We start from the raw sequence: 16706 nt of genomic DNA, 5'->3' as shown, positions 1-16706 counted from the left end.
TGAAAAGATACACATTACAAGATTGGATAAGATAGCATACCCCTTGAATGAAAGACATCAGAAATGTAAACTCAGATCAGTACGATATCTGCTGAAGCAAGCAGGTGACTTCCACATTGCAGCTGATCCGCACAGCTCCATTATAGCAACACTTGCTTGAATAACACCAGCACCCATAACAAAACAGGTGAACCATATGATCTAGAAAAGGAAAAACAAGACTTCTCTGCAAATTTATTATCCCAATGGCATGATTCTCATAGAATTGGGATGCCGTATCCAAATGAATCTCTAACTATTGAAAGAGAAAAACTGTGTATAAGTCTGTTATGACAAACCACACAACCACATCGCACCTCACAGCAGTACCCTTGAACTACAACTAATTCCAGGAGAGACACCATGCTGTTTTCAGCAATAGGTCTTCGTGTAAGTGTTCTGAATGCCATTCCTAATTAGTTTCTCAACAGAGGAAGCAAGAGAACTTCTAACCAGATAGACCATCATTTCCAGTTGAGATTTCAGACTTATATGAAGATTTTGACAGCCGAAACATTCCAAGAGTCACTTCCTTTTCAGGGTGAATCTGATTCCTGATTTTATTAGTACTGCCTTCCTCATCTAATATTTCTTCTTTAGGGTCTATAACAGCACCAGTACCAGAAGCAAGAGATGTGGCTTGCTCTGGCACTCCAGTATCTTTCTTCCTCATTCGACGGGATCTAGATGCCAGGTTCTCTGCTGCCCCAGCTTTTGTGCCCCTCCCCTTACGTCTTGTGCTAAACAAACCACATGCAAGAGCTTCCAAGGCCCTTATTGTCAAAGGTCGGTTTCTGGTGCTCTGCCTCCTGGCCTGTGTTATGGACTCCTTGGCACTAACCATGCTATCTGAGGGTTCAAATGCTTGGGCACTCTCTGTCTGCTGACTCGTTTCCAATGGAAAAAAATCTCCTTTCAGGTCAGAACCATCTTGACAACGTACCACTTGTGTATCAAATGCATCGTCCATTTCAACATCAGGTGGACAATGTGGTAAGTTCAGATCAATAAGAGTACGTGGAACACTTTTGCCCTCACAAAGAGATGGACCTTTCTCCTGAAACTTGCTGCTGTCTAAACATTCATCATCCACTATAGTTTCATGTCTCCCACCAAAACTTGTATGGGCAGCATCTGTCTCCTGAGAATGATCAACTGCTGTAATTTCAGGAGCGCTGACCTTAAGTGACTTTGAAGGGAGCTCCTCTTCCTTAACCTTGGATCCAACGGATAACAGTTCATCTTCTTGACTCTTATCTTCATCATTGCCTGGGTTAATCCTCCGCCGTTTTGAAATAGGAGCTAAATATTTATCCGGGGAGGACTCTGTCATATGACCAGGTTCATGATCTTTCTTCTTGGAAATTAATGCAACAGGTCCTCTTTCCAGATTGTATGTACATGTTCTTGCCACATCCAGCTCATCTTTAGGTGATGTTTGTTTGGGAGAAAGTTGACCATCTGGAGGCTCAGGTTGCATTCCTCTGTTGATGCCCTTTTCCAAATTATCACTACTCTTAGCAGGAGAAGCTTTCAAATCATTAGAAAATGTCTCTGCTGGATCAAATTCATCAGCTAGCTCCTCAGAACGATCACCATCAGTTTGTGTTGAAAGGCTGGCTGGACTGCAAGTGCCAGAATCCACAGGTAAAGTTCTCATGTCTCTTACCTTGTATGGATCTTCATAAACCATACTGGTATCTACAACCATAAACTTGATATGCTCAGAAGTGCAATTTGAAAGCCTTGGGCGAAGATAGCAATGACGATGGTGACCAGATTGGCCCTTTTCATCTAGCTTAGCATCAGCATCCCATAAATCTTCCTTGACCCTGTTTCCTTTGGTCGCATCAGCCTCAATCTCAAGCAGGCTTGGATCTAATGCTACTTTATTCAAGACATCACTAAGTGAGTCAAAGTAATGAGTACCCTTCACAAGTTTCCTTCTTGAGAATTTCTTTATTCCAGGGATGAGGAAAACCAATGAATTATTGGAACCAACATAAACATGATTTTTAGGCTGCTCTGAGTGCCAACCTCTTGCTAGTAGGCGGGGCCAAACAGCTTCCCAGAATAGATCATTTGACCGAGCTTTGCTTAACCTGAAATCCCCCGTCAGAAATTTAATTATCTCTTCAGATGTCAGGGAGGAGCATGCATTACCGACAGGAATTTCAGAACGAGCAACAGTTGGTTGGTTTGTCTTCGCTGGCTCCACAATGATGCCAGTGAGGTCTTTTTTTCCTTTCCCAATCCCAACAGCTTCAAATAGTGTAGCCAATCCGACTGTCGTCTTTAACATGGTAACGTATTCCTCGAGTGAAACTTTTCCCTCATTATATGTTCTGGTATTCTGTCCATAAAAAATATTTTTTCTTCAAAATTGAAAAACCCAATGCATCCACAAAAACCAAAAAAACACCTATACATAAAATAAACAAGAAAAATCAAATGTGAATTAGCAAGCACTCGCCCAGAAGGCATACAGTCATAATGGAGGGCAGAAGCTAACCTTGGGCTCTAACACAAGGGCCATATTTCATTAGTAGACATATGCTTGAATAATTCTTCCAGAAGTTTGACATAACAAAAACTAAAGAGACGGTAACTGATGGAACTAAATCAAAAAATCAGTTTTTATCCATTTGCTTTGTTACTATTTTTCCTTTCTTCATACTGTACTGGAGATGCTTCACCAGAATGGGAAGTGATGATGAAACCATTGACCAGAATATGGGAACACATACAAGATCATTTATAAGCTATTTTCTATGTCACCTGGGTATGGGTGTGTGCGCGAGTGCGGGTACCGGTACAGGTACGGAGGGTACGACATGGCAATTCCTAAAAATGTGAGTATGGGGACACGGCTATATATATATATATATATATATATATTAAATATCACATAAATACAAAATAAATTCAAATGTATATGCTATATCTAAAATATATATTATATACTGAAAATAAAAAGTTATAAACTGAAAATATAATTATAAATTATAAATTGAATACAAACTTGTATGTACGGAAGGTAAAATGGTGTGTCCAGGTGTTGAGGCGTGTAGAGACTGGGACACGTGTGTCGACACGGGTACGGAGGTAAAAATGGAGTGCCTGTGTGACATAGGATATTTTTATTACAATATGCACTGGATAATACGAGCGAGCTGACATTAACCAGTCCCATTTATCACTCTGGACATCCAATAACTTATAGATTGGTGTCCAATAAATATCTGCGAGGAAGTGGCTTGACCAAAAGTTTCCTTCTCTGGATGCACTTGATACAACAGTAAGCACATAAAAGCATTGAAACACCAAGTCTTCAAGTTTCACTGTGTATAGGCATGGAGATATATAAGCCCTCTAAGGTGACCACTTTTGCCATGATCATGGATCTTATGACGGTGATGAAGTGAATAAATAGGAGACAAAAAAAGGTTATTAGGAATTGAAATCTCCAGCAAGGTGATGAAAGTGCACAAGTAAGACTTCAAAACCAAAAGTGAGTGAAGGATCTGGAATTCTGGATGAAAACTGAAAGGTGCTGACTTCTGATCACAAGGGTATAGAAGGACTGAATTCCATTTTAAACAGGAACTAAATTTTCATTGCTGATGTAGTGATGTGACAGCATTAAAACAATTCCATGCAATGTCCAGTTAATGCAATACATACTATCACCATGCAAGAAAAAATTCTGTATCAGTTTGCACAAACTGCCAACCAAAAGTCAGTAAAGTTGTTTCTATTTTCACTCACCTATTGCATTGCCAGGACAAGTCATGGTCCAACTGTTCAATCCAAAAGACTGAACCCAAAACAAAAGACACTGCCACACTGATTTGTACAATTACAAGCATTGTAAGAAATCTAAGAACATTCTTGAACAGTGAAAAAAAGAATTACGCTAATATGAAATGATCTCTTAATCTGCTAATAAGCCGTTTCATGGCAGTTCCATCTATCACGTTCTTGGGAAAGACCAGATCGGCCCGTTCGGCCATAAGTACCTCCATATTCTGATGAGTAGGATTTGACAATGGGTTTGAGTCGGTGATACTAAGAGTCTAAGACTTTCTTTCCTCGATCTTAATTCACTTACAAATGAAGGACTGTTGATACCAGTTGAACCAGACCAGACGTTATTCCGAGGGATATTACATATCGGGTACCGTATGAATAGAAATAGGACTAACAAAACCATTGTACGGCTTCTTCTATTTCTCGATAAAAGGAAATATGAACAACAGTGGTTTGAGTAAGCTTGCCAAGCATTATGGAATGGGAACTTCACACTATCATCAGTAAGTTCCAAGAGGGAACAATCTGTCTCTTGGATCATGTCGAGATATTGATTCCTTCAACAATTTGCTTCGTGTATTCTTGAGAAGGAGCATATGATCATGTCAAAGTGATGACTCTCAAGTGACCAGGAGTCATTGGAAACGTTCTTCAGAAAAGACAATTCAAACAGTTTGAATTCCATAAGCAGAAACTGGTCATGTGTTTTTGGTAAGTCATTGGACAATAACATTGCAAAGTGTTCAGGCAAAGTTCAAAAGGCCATTTAGAAGAACAGATTGAGAGGAAATTTTTCTGCCTTATGGAAGGGCCTTTACCAAATTCTCTTGAAGTGTAAGCTCCTAAGCATGTGGGTTTTGTGAATCTTACTTTCTAGGTGGCATTAACCTTAAGCAAGGGGCACAATAATTGTGTGACATGGGCAGAGAAGATCCAATTAATCCAAGCAAATTCTGGAATCCACATGATTCAAAAGTGAAAAGATCATTGCAGCTTATCTATTTCTTGAATCATTCTTTGTTTCACTGCCACTTCATCTCCTTTTGGTTTTATATCGCCTCTCTTGTCAATGAGCCGGCACTGCATTTGCTTTCTTTATTGAAATCTATCCTTTGCATTGGAAAAGAAAAACATTTACTTGAAGATAAAAGCAAAGTAGCTAGTTCTTAAGCCCCTTTCCCATGTCAAGTTCATAAATTCAAATAAGCAGATGACTTAATTCGCTTTTAAATTTTTTATAGTTTGGAACCACCAGGTCGAAAGATAAACGGTAGCAGCTTAATCAAACCAATAGAGGATAAAATCAAATCCTGGAAGTCAGTGTAGAAGATCTCTACATGCCAAGGCTTTATGTTTCTTTTTCACACCACAAGAGTCACATTGTGCATCAGCCCTGAAACTTATGCACTACCTAAATCTTATTGTTTGGACCATTGGAGTGTCTCCTCCATATGCATCTATGATGAACCTTTCTATTCTCAATATTTGAGGTGAAAATTTTGCAAGAGAAGCTCAGTTCTAGTTCATCTTCTGTAACAAAATCACAATAGAGTGTCACTAAGGCTACAATGTATCAAAAAAGTAAAGTGGTCACTTATGGACCCACACACACTCTCACAAGGCGAAACACACTAACTCACAAGTTAAAAATATAATAAAAAGCATACCTATTACAATGGGGAAGATCCCCTTATATAGACAAGAAGAGAAGACACAAGAAGAAGAAGAAGACAAAAGAAGAAGAAAAAGGAGAGAGCAAAGGTCCCAACAGTCATATTGACTATAAAAAAGAAAACAGAAAAATAATAAACAAAAAATATAAAGTCAGTCAGCCGCTAATGGGCTGACCCCTATTACAATGAAAATTTACTGAAATACCGCTGATATATATATATATATATATATATATATATATATATATATATATATATAAAGAGTACAATCTCTTACCAAGCTCCTCCATTAAACTCACGGTACAACAACCGAGAGTTTGCCAATGATAAAGTGAAATCTAGGCAACGGAAGCGCTTTGGTAAAGAATTATGTCAGTTGATACTCAGATGGGACATATGGAAACGTGATGGTCTTCTTTAGAAATTCTTCAGGAATGTAATGGCAATCTATTTCGATGTGCTTGGTTCTTTCATAGAATGTATGATTGCCCGGTATGTAAATTGTGCTCTTGTTATCACAACACAGTCTTGAGGATTTTGCTAATGGAGACTTTAAATTGATTTTTAACATAACTATTAAATTTTTAAAACAATTTGAGTTTAAGAAAATAAATTCATGTGTGTTTACTATAATCATCCACAAAAATAACATAATAAGATACTCCTCCTTTATATATAGTCGGTGTCAGTCCCCATACATCCGAATGTATTAACTCAAATAGTTCTTTAGAAATAAAATGACTAGGTCTAAAAGGTAAAGATTTCATCTTTCCAAGAATACAATCTTCATAAACTAATTTTTTTTTATTACAATTTTCAAGAAAGGGAAACAAATACATTTTTTGTCAAGCTTGGATGTCTTAATCTCGTATGCCAATTTTCAATGTTTTTTTCAACAAAATTACAAAAAAATTGTTTGGAGAGTTCTAAGTCGTCCATGTAGTAGAGGTCACCTCTTCTATGGCCTTACCCAATCGGCTTCTCGGATTGAAGATCCTGCACCAAAAAACCACTAGATGAAAAATGATCATACACCCATGGTCGATAATTTGATGAACGGATAAGAGATTTAAATTTAGTTTAGGTACTACTCTAATGTTTGGAATATGAAAATTCTGGCTATTTTAGAAAAAACTTTTTTAAAGTACCAAAACTTTAGACTTTTAAAGATGTTCCATCAGTGGTTGAAACATACAAATCATTTGGGTTAATATGGCATTCAGATAGTACGGACTCATTAGGAATCATATGAAAAGAAGCACCGGAATCAAGAATCCAAAAAATCTTATAGGGATCCACGCAAGTAGAAACAACTACACCAAAAAGATAAGAGTTTTGACCTTTGAATAGTGGCTTCCACGAGTTTATCAAGAGACATGTTTTCAACACTTTTGGAGCCTTCATTTACTCCACCCTTTTTGAATGATGACCCCACGGGGCAGCTTTCTTTTCTTTGTTTCTCCTCTTTGGACAAAATAGCTTGATGTGACTCGGTTCATTACAAAAGTGACATGATTTCCTTTTTGGAATCATAATCATTTGAACTTCTTTCGAAATGTGGAGGCTTGTAGACACTTGTGTAGTTTTCGAGCCATGACATAGCAAACATTGATTCTTCATCCTTGGTAAAGGAGGATTTCTTCAACCTATTTTCTTCCATAGTTCCTCAAGAGTCTCAACTATGGAAGAAACACCTCCTCTATGTAGGAGTGTCGCTTTGGTTTCTTCAAATTCATGACTAAGCCCATTTACAAATTGATAGAATTGCTCCGCTTTGACTTAATTTTCAAAGAGTTTCATATTTAGTCGACAACGTTACTTAAGCTCAAGAAGAGCTAACTCATCCCAAAGGAGAAAACGAGCATTATAATATTCTCTTATGCTCATATCTCCTTGAGTCATACTACTCATCTTATTTTGGAGGTTACATACATGGGCTATATCTCTTAGAGAATACATGTCTTGGAGATACTTCCAAGCATCACTAGCAAATTCAAATTTGGCTAAACTTGGACACTTTTTTATGTCCACACTATTGATGAGTCACCTCATAATTTTGGAGTGACCCATTTTCCACTCTTTCGACCTTTTTTAGTCGGGAATGGCTTTGTTCATGTCATCTCCTTGAAGCGCCACTTTTCGTTTTTATTCTTGGTAAGTACAAGCTTCGGTTACTTTCTCGGTGTCATCCACCAAACCCCATAAACCCTTTCCTCAAACTTTATGCTTCACTATGAATGCCCACATTACATAGTTTTTGTCGTCGAGTCTCACGGGAATGAAAAAAATGACTTCTCGTTCATCCTCCATAATCTACGAAAGAAGAAGAGAGCTAGAGAAAGAGAAGATGGAGAGAGAGAGAGAAAAAAAAAAAAAAAGAATGAATGGAGGCGAAGTTCTTTTGGAACACCATAAGTCCACGATCCTATGATCTCGCGTCAACACGAACAAGCTTCATGAAGATCTCAATATCGATGGCTTTGATACCATGTAACAAAACCAACAAAATCACAATAGAGTGCCACTAAGGCGATAATGGATCACAAAAGCAAAGTGGTCACTTATGGACCCATACACTCTCACAAGGAGAAACACACTAGCAACTCACAAGTAAAAAATATAATATGTTTCACATTAACAAAATGCTTAGAAAAGCATACCTATTACAATGGGGAAGATCCCTTTATTAGAGAAAAAGAGAAGACACAAGAAAAGAAGACAAAAGAATAAGACAAAGGAGAGAGCAAAGGGTCAGCCCAACTAGAGGTTGGGTTAGCCCCCAACGGTCATATTATGACCGTTGGGACTAGCCCAACAACTAGTTGGGTTGTCCCAACAGTCATATTGACTATAAAAAATAAAAAATAATAATAACAAACAAAAAAATATAAAAGCAGCCACTGATGGGCTGACCCCTATTACAATGAGAAATTACTGAAATACCCCTTATGGGTATTTCAGTTTACATACACAACAATATATATATAAAGAGTACAATCTCTTAATAAAATTGTGTCTACCTAATTACACATACCGCGGAGGAAAGAATAGTAGAAAGAGTGAAAAATCAATATATCTCAGAATGTACATGAATACTAGACTATCTAGACAAAGGTGAGCATAATTCATACACAATGACATAAACTACTATTAAAATGTAATATATATATATATATAATATTATTATATATATATTTTTTTCCTATTTTATTTTTTATTTTTTATTTATTTTGTATATCAAATATTATCTAGTTCAATAGGAACTAGATAATACTAGTTTGGTTAAGTTCCACTTGGAACTTAACCAAAATCTAGTTGTTGGAACTAGTCCAACGGCTAGATTTCTAGCCGTTGGACTAGTCCAACGACTAGAAGGGAGAGCTCCTTATGAGCTCTCCCCTTAGCTCTTGTATAAATAGGGGTAAACCCCTCTCTTGTAATATTATCATTTGTAATGCTTTTTAAGCATTTCATATTGCTTCAATAAAAGAATATTTTATTTCTTTTTGTTTCCCATTATACCCTTTTCAAGGGTTTTTGCTATTGTGTCTTTCTAGACACCATTTCTTGCGGATCTAAGTTCTTAGTTGGAAGATTCTCATTTCATTACAACTACCACTAACTACACAAACTTGATAAGGAAATTGAAGATGGTGAAAAGAACACTAAGGAATAATGTTCAGTTAATTCCAAAACCACAGCATTAATGTTTAACTCTAAGTTCACCAAGATGAACTCTAAGTTGAAAAACTAGAAGAGAAAAAATAATTCAACTTACTAAATTCAAAAATGTGATAGCAAAAGTGCACATATGATCTATCTTAGTTTTGAGGAACATTAATCTACATGAAAGAACATAGCATATTCAGATACAATAAATGCATGGTTATAGATGCTGACAGATCTTACTAGCTAGGAAAACTTTCTGCAGCTTTTGCATGTATTAAAATTTTAAAACAGATGAAAATATTAGAAGTTATAATATTCCCTGAGCGCTTGAGAATGCCTTGTGCATTACCTCCAGCAGACTGTTTTTCAATTCCTCTGGTGTATGATGCATCAAGCGGGACAGCAATTCCTGTTGCCTTAACCCATGAAAAATCCGATGCCCATGAATACTCCGTTTGCTTCTGAACTTATGACACTCTGACCATCTTCGATGTGCATCAGTCTTAAAAAAGTTTCCATAATAAAAGGACAGAATATCACCCATATGTTTACTCTCCATAAATTTTTGGACTTGAACAAGGTTTTTCCCAAAAATGTAGAGACCAAGAAGAAAGCTCTCCTGTTCAAGTTGACTCCATGTCTCACCCCGTGCACCAGGCACAAGATGCCAACTACTCAAATCAACAAAATTCAAATGATTGTAATATTTGCCTTCAAATATCTGGTCAAAGGAAGAATTTTGTTTGCATAGCATAAACTGGTTATACATCTGTTGTACTGGTGATTTGAGCTCAAGACTTGATGGATCCTGTATGCTATCACTTGCAGGATGATCCAAACTTTCAGCTTTCAGTTCTGGATTTGCATATACAGATTTTGTAGTAGTACCAGATGAACAAGTCTTCAGGCTTGCAAGAAGATGTGGACCATTGCCTGAAATTTGACTGAAAGTGGAATCTCTTATATCACCTTTGCATTCTTTATTATCCTCATAGTACTGTGATCCCATTAGTGAAACCGCACATGCAAGTGGTTCATGCTTGGTATTGTCAATTTTATCATGGGCCCACATCAGTGGAACTGCTAGCCGCATGCACAGAAAATCATCAACATCACTCCTGTTCTCCATGTCATTCCACGTCTGACTCAACTGAAGATAATCCCTTTCTGTCATTATTGTTGGAATCTCGGCCTGGTACTGCTCTCCTACTCGAGGATGTACTTCTGGGGTTCCGTAGCTATCCTCTAGACTAGGTGAACCAGTATGAAATGCATATTCAACAGAGCCCTCATCATGATTCACTTCAGCCATCTGCATCTGTCAAACAACAAAGCCATATTAGACCAGAAAATATTTCTCAGTATAGCAATATCATATCGACAGCTAAAAGCAGTTTCACGCCACTTATATATAGTAGCCTCATATCCCGGCAGCTTTCAAGCTTGCTAAAAGCACCACTTTATTTTAATTATGAAGAATAACAACAAACAACAAAATCATAAAACACTTGAATCCTTTGATAAAACATTGATTGGTCTATGATAAAGAGACCTCCACCTCCTCCGTGTTATCCCGATCAAATTAGACCAAAAGCATTCAAATGAAAGGATATATTTATGTTTCAAAAGTTGCCAACAATCAAGGTTATGCTCTTTGAACTTGTATATAATGCTTTCTTTGTGCTAGTGCTATGATTAAAGAAAAAAAAAAACTTGTTTTATATGATGCGTTGAACTTCCCATCAGTTCAAAAGAAAGTCTAGATCTTGTGATTGTGAACGATGGAAAACTAAGGAATCCTTGTGAGAAAATTCAACGGATGCACTTATAAAACATGACTCTTGCCCTCAATAGGTAGTGGATAACAATCAACACCCAATGTTTATATTGGAGACATCGACATTGCTAGCACACCAAGGTACTTGAGCACAAGCTGAATATTTCAAGCAAATTGTCAATTGAAATCATTAATTTGCCACCATTTGAAGAACCCAATCTAATCACACAGATTGGGATTACCATCTTTCCTTTAATAAATCCAAAGCCTTCGTTTGTGATGCGGACACAACAAACTATTACGGAAAAACTTGTTTTTTTCAACCATTTACTTACCATGTTTGGTTATGCTGTTATTGTGGTACTCCACGAGCAGAAATCCACATTTAAGGAAACGGTTCGATGGTCCCAAACATGCAATTGCCAATGTCACATCATCGACTACATATCGAGTTTGAAACCCTTGTTTCACCAAACACTCCATTACGCACAATTTAGCTCGAGAAATTCACCACTCCCATTTCCTAACAACTTCTATGCTGACGAAAACAGGACAACCCAGCAAACAAACTCATACATACTTCAAAAAAATCCTGCCAACAAAGTAGAACCCAAGAAAGGAAAAGGATGGTCTTGGAGAAACAAGATTTGTATCAACAATTAGGTATGAAAACAAATGTTCCATATCATCAATTCAAGCTAAGAACAAGCAGCAATACCCATTAACAAAGACACCAACATGACGGCTACCACGATTACCCACCATGGGCAAGAATTGTACATCAAATAAAACGACTACTCACGCTAGTTCTCCAACAAATCTCCAACCAAATCACACGAAAAGATAAAACCCACAAATTATTTCATCGTATGACAAAATACATACACATAAAAAAACTCACAAACACGAAATCACATAAGATCCGACAAGCATTCCACTAGATAACGCACTAAGAACCCACCAAGCTAGCAACCAACCGTTATACGCATGCTCAGCACAACAAAGACAAAGAACCAACCAAAGAAAATTCTTGGCTTACCTCCATGACGAGAAGTCTAACGTCCAAAACACGTAGAAATGGAAGGAATCGAAGGGAGAGTGCGTGGTCACCTGATGGAATCAACGGTGCAGTAATAAACCATCATGTAAGATTGACCTCCTTAATGGATTTTTCGATTCCAAAACCAACAACAACAACAAAACCAAATACTGCCCATACCCCATATATATTAAACGAGAGAGAGAGAGAGGAGGAGTGGTTATTCGAGGGATGGAGGTGGAAATTGGTGGGACTACAGAGTACAGGAGAGAGAGAGAGCGATATAAGAAGAAAAAGAAACAAAAAACAGGGGGTGTTTTGAAAAAGAAACGAAACGGGAAAATGAGGGTCGGGGTTCAAGGGTTACGAGGAATTTAAAGAAGTATGATTTTCGAATAACCGAGAAAAGTTTCATACTAATTTATATATCCGACATAGGTTTTTTAATTTGCTCAAATACACCATCAGACCTATGCTCTAGCTTAATCACGCTAACCCCACAACTTATATGTCAGAATGACCAAATTTTTCTCTTACAAAAATTTATTAAAGCCCATTTATTTTCACTCTTTTAGTTCACATCCTTGCTTCTTCTTCTTTTGTCTTAATCAATAAAATTGGTTAACAAATAAAAACCTTATTTTGCTCTAATAGTTTTTCCATGCTTAAAAACAAATGATTTTTTTTTTATGTTAAACGTATATTGAACACCCAGACGAGGGAGAGCAGATCAGGTGATCTGCCAAATCACTTTAAGGAAAGTGATTCGGCATCCTTACAGTCCACAAATTGCATAAAGACCATGGAGTCCTCGCGATGATGCAATGGACGGTGAAGATGTCAAATCACTTTCTTAAAGCGATTTGATGGATCACCTGATCTGCTCTCCCGACGGGGGCTTTACTCTCTTACCTCGAGGCTCAAGGTGAGTGAACTCTCTAAGAAGGATTTAGAGTTTTACACCAATGAGCTCGTAAGAGAGTGAAGTGGGTCTTTCCATTTAATAGAGAAAAAAAAGACAGCTGCTATATGGGTAATATGGTAATTTTGATTTTAGGATCAACATTAATACAAAATTAACCCACAGGTGTCCTCTAGAAAAAAATAAGCCAATGGAGGTATTTACTTTTAGACTCAAGGGTTTGGTGTAGTGGGATGGGTCTGAGACTGTTTGACGGGCAGTTTAGGTTCAAATCCCATCGGCATCACCTCTTGCATAAGCCGCCAGCGTGGCCAGGTCTATGTGCCTGGGGGTGGTTCCTCTCCTCCTTTCGACTAAAAATAAAAAAAATGAAAGTATTTACTTTTTTTTTTCTTTTGGAGGAAGTTGGGGTACTTAACAAAATTTTGAAGGATAGTAAAAAAAAAAGCCTAAAAAACTTTGTGGATACATTTAATTAAAAAAAATGTTAGTAGCATTTGAAAATTATACTTTAAAAAAGGACAAGGAAGGATTTTTCAAGTTGGTAGGGATGGACGGTGTGGGTTCTATCCATTGCTTAACGAGATTATTACGAAACTGCCATTGTCCGAAATACTCATGGAGAAAACTTTTGTGTGCACGTTGACCTGTTTACAGGTCGGGTCCTGATCCGAAAACCATGGACCTCGGCTTGCATGATGGCTCATTTAAGCTTATTGTTTTAGGTGCCAATGGATGGAAACTAAGATCCGAACCAGGATTAGGTGCATGTGTTTTGGATCGTGTCCAAATGAGAGATCAGACACATTTCATGTTCAAGCTTGACCGGAGAAAATAATGAGATTGTCTGCATAGATGGACTTAGCGTATGATGCATATGTAAATGAGCCAAATGAGCCCAGCTTGGGTTGTTCGAGCTTGGCTCCTATTCTGGCTCACCAGCTCAGTTCATGAGAGCATTACGAGCAGAGCCCAGCCGAACCCGATCTCGTTATGAGTTGAGCTTTACGCGCAGCTGGCATGTTTTCTAACAAAATTTGGTTTTAAGTCTTTTAAAAGCTTGATAATATATAAAATATATGCATAATACATGTATAAAACATAAATAATATGCATTATATATAATATATAATATATAATATATGTATAATTCTTTAAAAATAATTGTATTGTCCTTGTAAACTGACACACTTTCTGAGATGCCCAACAAATTGACAAAATCCACCACATATCCAAAATATATGATTTTTTACTTTTGTAAGACATTTTTGCCCTTCGCACATGCAAACCTATCAGGTTCGCATGACATATAGATACGTGTAGGAATTTTGCACCCTTCAATACAAAGGAGATTGCCTACGGAAGTTTGCAAAGATACTACTAACTTCGCAAATATAGTTCGACATTCACAAATATAACTTGTGAACCTCTTTTAAGTAAATACTCCTAAAGGAGCTCCACAAATAAGTGTTGAGAATGTCTTTGACACTCGCACTTTGATTTAACATGCACAAATATAGTACAACATTTACGAAGAAAACCTGTGAACATCATTTAACTAAATACTCACATACGTTTGTAAATGACATTCTCAAATGCTTGTTGCACATGTCATCACTCATTTGTGGACATTCTCGTTACGTTCATAAGATGACTCACGAACATCCATTGTATATGCATGATCTTCTGACCTCATTTGCGGACTTTTTCAACATTTGCACATTGAACGTGAGATTCACAAATTCTCTCTAAGAATTTAATGTGAATTTTCTCATTTTTGTGAATCTGCGTACGAGCATTAAATGTGATGGTTCATTTTCTTCTCAAAAGTGATGGTTGGAATGTTGGGGCTATTTTTTCTTAAACTAAGGTTTTTGTTATACCCAACCCATTCTTCTCAACTATTTTTCTCAGCATAATTTTCAGCAATTTTTTTACAACTATTTTTCAACAAAACTCTCTAACGCTATTGCTTGATCTTTGTCACACAATGGCACTTCATCAACAAATTTTTTAGTGTTCTGGTTATCATCAACGACAAGATATTCCGATAAGCATATCTTTAATGACTCAATCAATTATTATTTGAAATTTATGGCATGAAACAAATATTTTTTGAAACATTAGCATGAATATGTTATTTTGTAAAAGAATTGCATGGTTCTCAAGTTATTTTTGCATGTTCAACCATCTATTCAATTTTTTTGTTTGTTTAATTCATTTTCATGTGAGTCTCATTTTCTCGTTTTGTTTTCTTAATTTTCATGTGGTTGTTGATCTGGATAAAAAATTTGTGGTAAAAGAAATATGACTTACCTTGATTCTCAAAACCCTTTTTAAAATCTTTTAAAAGATATGGGATGCCAGTTTCAACTTTCAGTCATCCTTCTCCATGATAAGGTAAAGCAAAAGAAAGTTTTTGATCTTTTCGCTTTGAAGTTCACTATCAAGAAAGCTCGGATTCAAGATTCTGACTCCTCACTAAATGAGATATGTAATTGAAATCAAATGTGTATATGCACTTATACAGGAAATAAAAAAAGAATGTAAATAACACTAAAAATGAAGAAGAAACTATCAAATTAAACTAGAAAAATCACCTTTTCAGACTTTGGGGTTCGTTTATCTTTTGGGCTCCTCTTCGGTCTAGCAACACCTTTGTGTAGGCATGACAGTTGTTGTAATGGCTTCGGCAGCACCTCTGCATAGGTGTGGCAGATTAGGATCGAGCCAAGATAGGGTCAGAGTAAAGGCAGGGCTAGGGTAGGCATTCTATCTAGGACCAGCACTCGTACAAAAGATTTATAAAGCCCCCAGACTCTAGGGGTCAATCTCTATTTATAGGAATCCTAGATGAGATATGGATCAAAAATTTCTGTAAGCCCATTTTAATTTTTGATGCTGTTGCGATTTAGATTTTTTTTTTCAAAATCTTCGTAGAGAGCCTGTGGGGACAAATACAATGAGTCTTGCACCCGTACCCAAGAGCAGTTGCAGATAAAGAAGCAAATAATAGACATGTTAAGGGTTCAAGAATAAGGTAGAGTTGCCCTAACAAGAGTTGTCACTGGCGCTTCTAGTATAGCTGTGTCATTATGCCCTTCTCGTTATCTCATTGTTGGGCTATCAGAGAGAGGTGTATCGTAACAACGTAACACAAGCCATAGGCACCCTTACTCAAGATGATCAATCAAACGTGAGACTTTTTGCTTTAGTGAAGGTAGTTACGGGCGCCTTAACCATGCGGCTCAGGATGCAGGTGGACAAAATTCTCCATGCACACTTTAGTCTTAGGATCTTTATGACTGGACTGTTTTATACCTATATGCATGATGTATGCAATATGCTTTCATAAAATACAATAGACTCATGGTTTTTGTAGAAAAGTGGTTAGCCTATGGTGATTGACTTATGACAACAATGAATAATTGATAATTTAGGGTCAAAGATTTTAGCTTTTTTTTTCTTCTAAAAAAGATTTGGAACCTTTGTGACAAGCTACTTCCTGCACTTAAGATTCCTACACTTTAGATTTTCCTTGTGACAGGTTAGATAAGATAGGGATACTTGACTTTATTGGGATTTTTCTCTTCTAGTCCCGCCTTAACTTCAAATGTATAGTTATAAGGACATGAGATTAAGGTTCAATGTATTTTTGTTAGGTTTAATGGTCTCTATTAAGGCTTAAACTCTTAAAGAATAGAACTTGATGAAAATGCATTCAAATATACTTTTGCCCCCCCCCCATAACTCTTTAGAGTCTTTATTTTTAGCTCG

General features: G+C 36.9%; 1 protein-coding gene across 1 annotated transcript; it reads right to left on the bottom strand.

Annotated features, from left to right (window-relative positions):
- Positions 1-487: 487 nt before the first annotated feature.
- Positions 488-12013, bottom strand: LOC149839106 (uncharacterized). Its single transcript, XM_090003932.1, has 3 exons — positions 12008-12013; positions 9541-10509; positions 488-2392 (listed from the first exon to the last, which is right to left on the bottom strand). Exons 1-3 carry the CDS (start codon positions 12011-12013, stop codon positions 488-490), a joined length of 2880 nt encoding a protein of 959 aa, XP_089860058.1.
- Positions 12014-16706: the final 4693 nt, after the last annotated feature.

This window comes from Nuphar pumila, chromosome 4 (assembly GCF_984573655.1).
Source record: "Nuphar pumila chromosome 4, dmNupPumi1.hap1.1, whole genome shotgun sequence".
Classification (NCBI taxonomy): domain Eukaryota; kingdom Viridiplantae; phylum Streptophyta; class Magnoliopsida; order Nymphaeales; family Nymphaeaceae; genus Nuphar; species Nuphar pumila.
The sequence above is the reverse complement of the archived record's forward strand: the minus strand, read 5'-3'. Positions and strand labels throughout refer to the sequence as shown.

Bases quoted from the DNA above. Each gene is read 5' to 3' on its own strand.
- LOC149839106 (XM_090003932.1), bottom strand. The intron at 2,393-9,540 runs GTAATGCACAAG...TTTTATGGACAG, and splicing joins TGAAAAACAGTCTGCTGGAG to AATACCAGAACATATAATGA.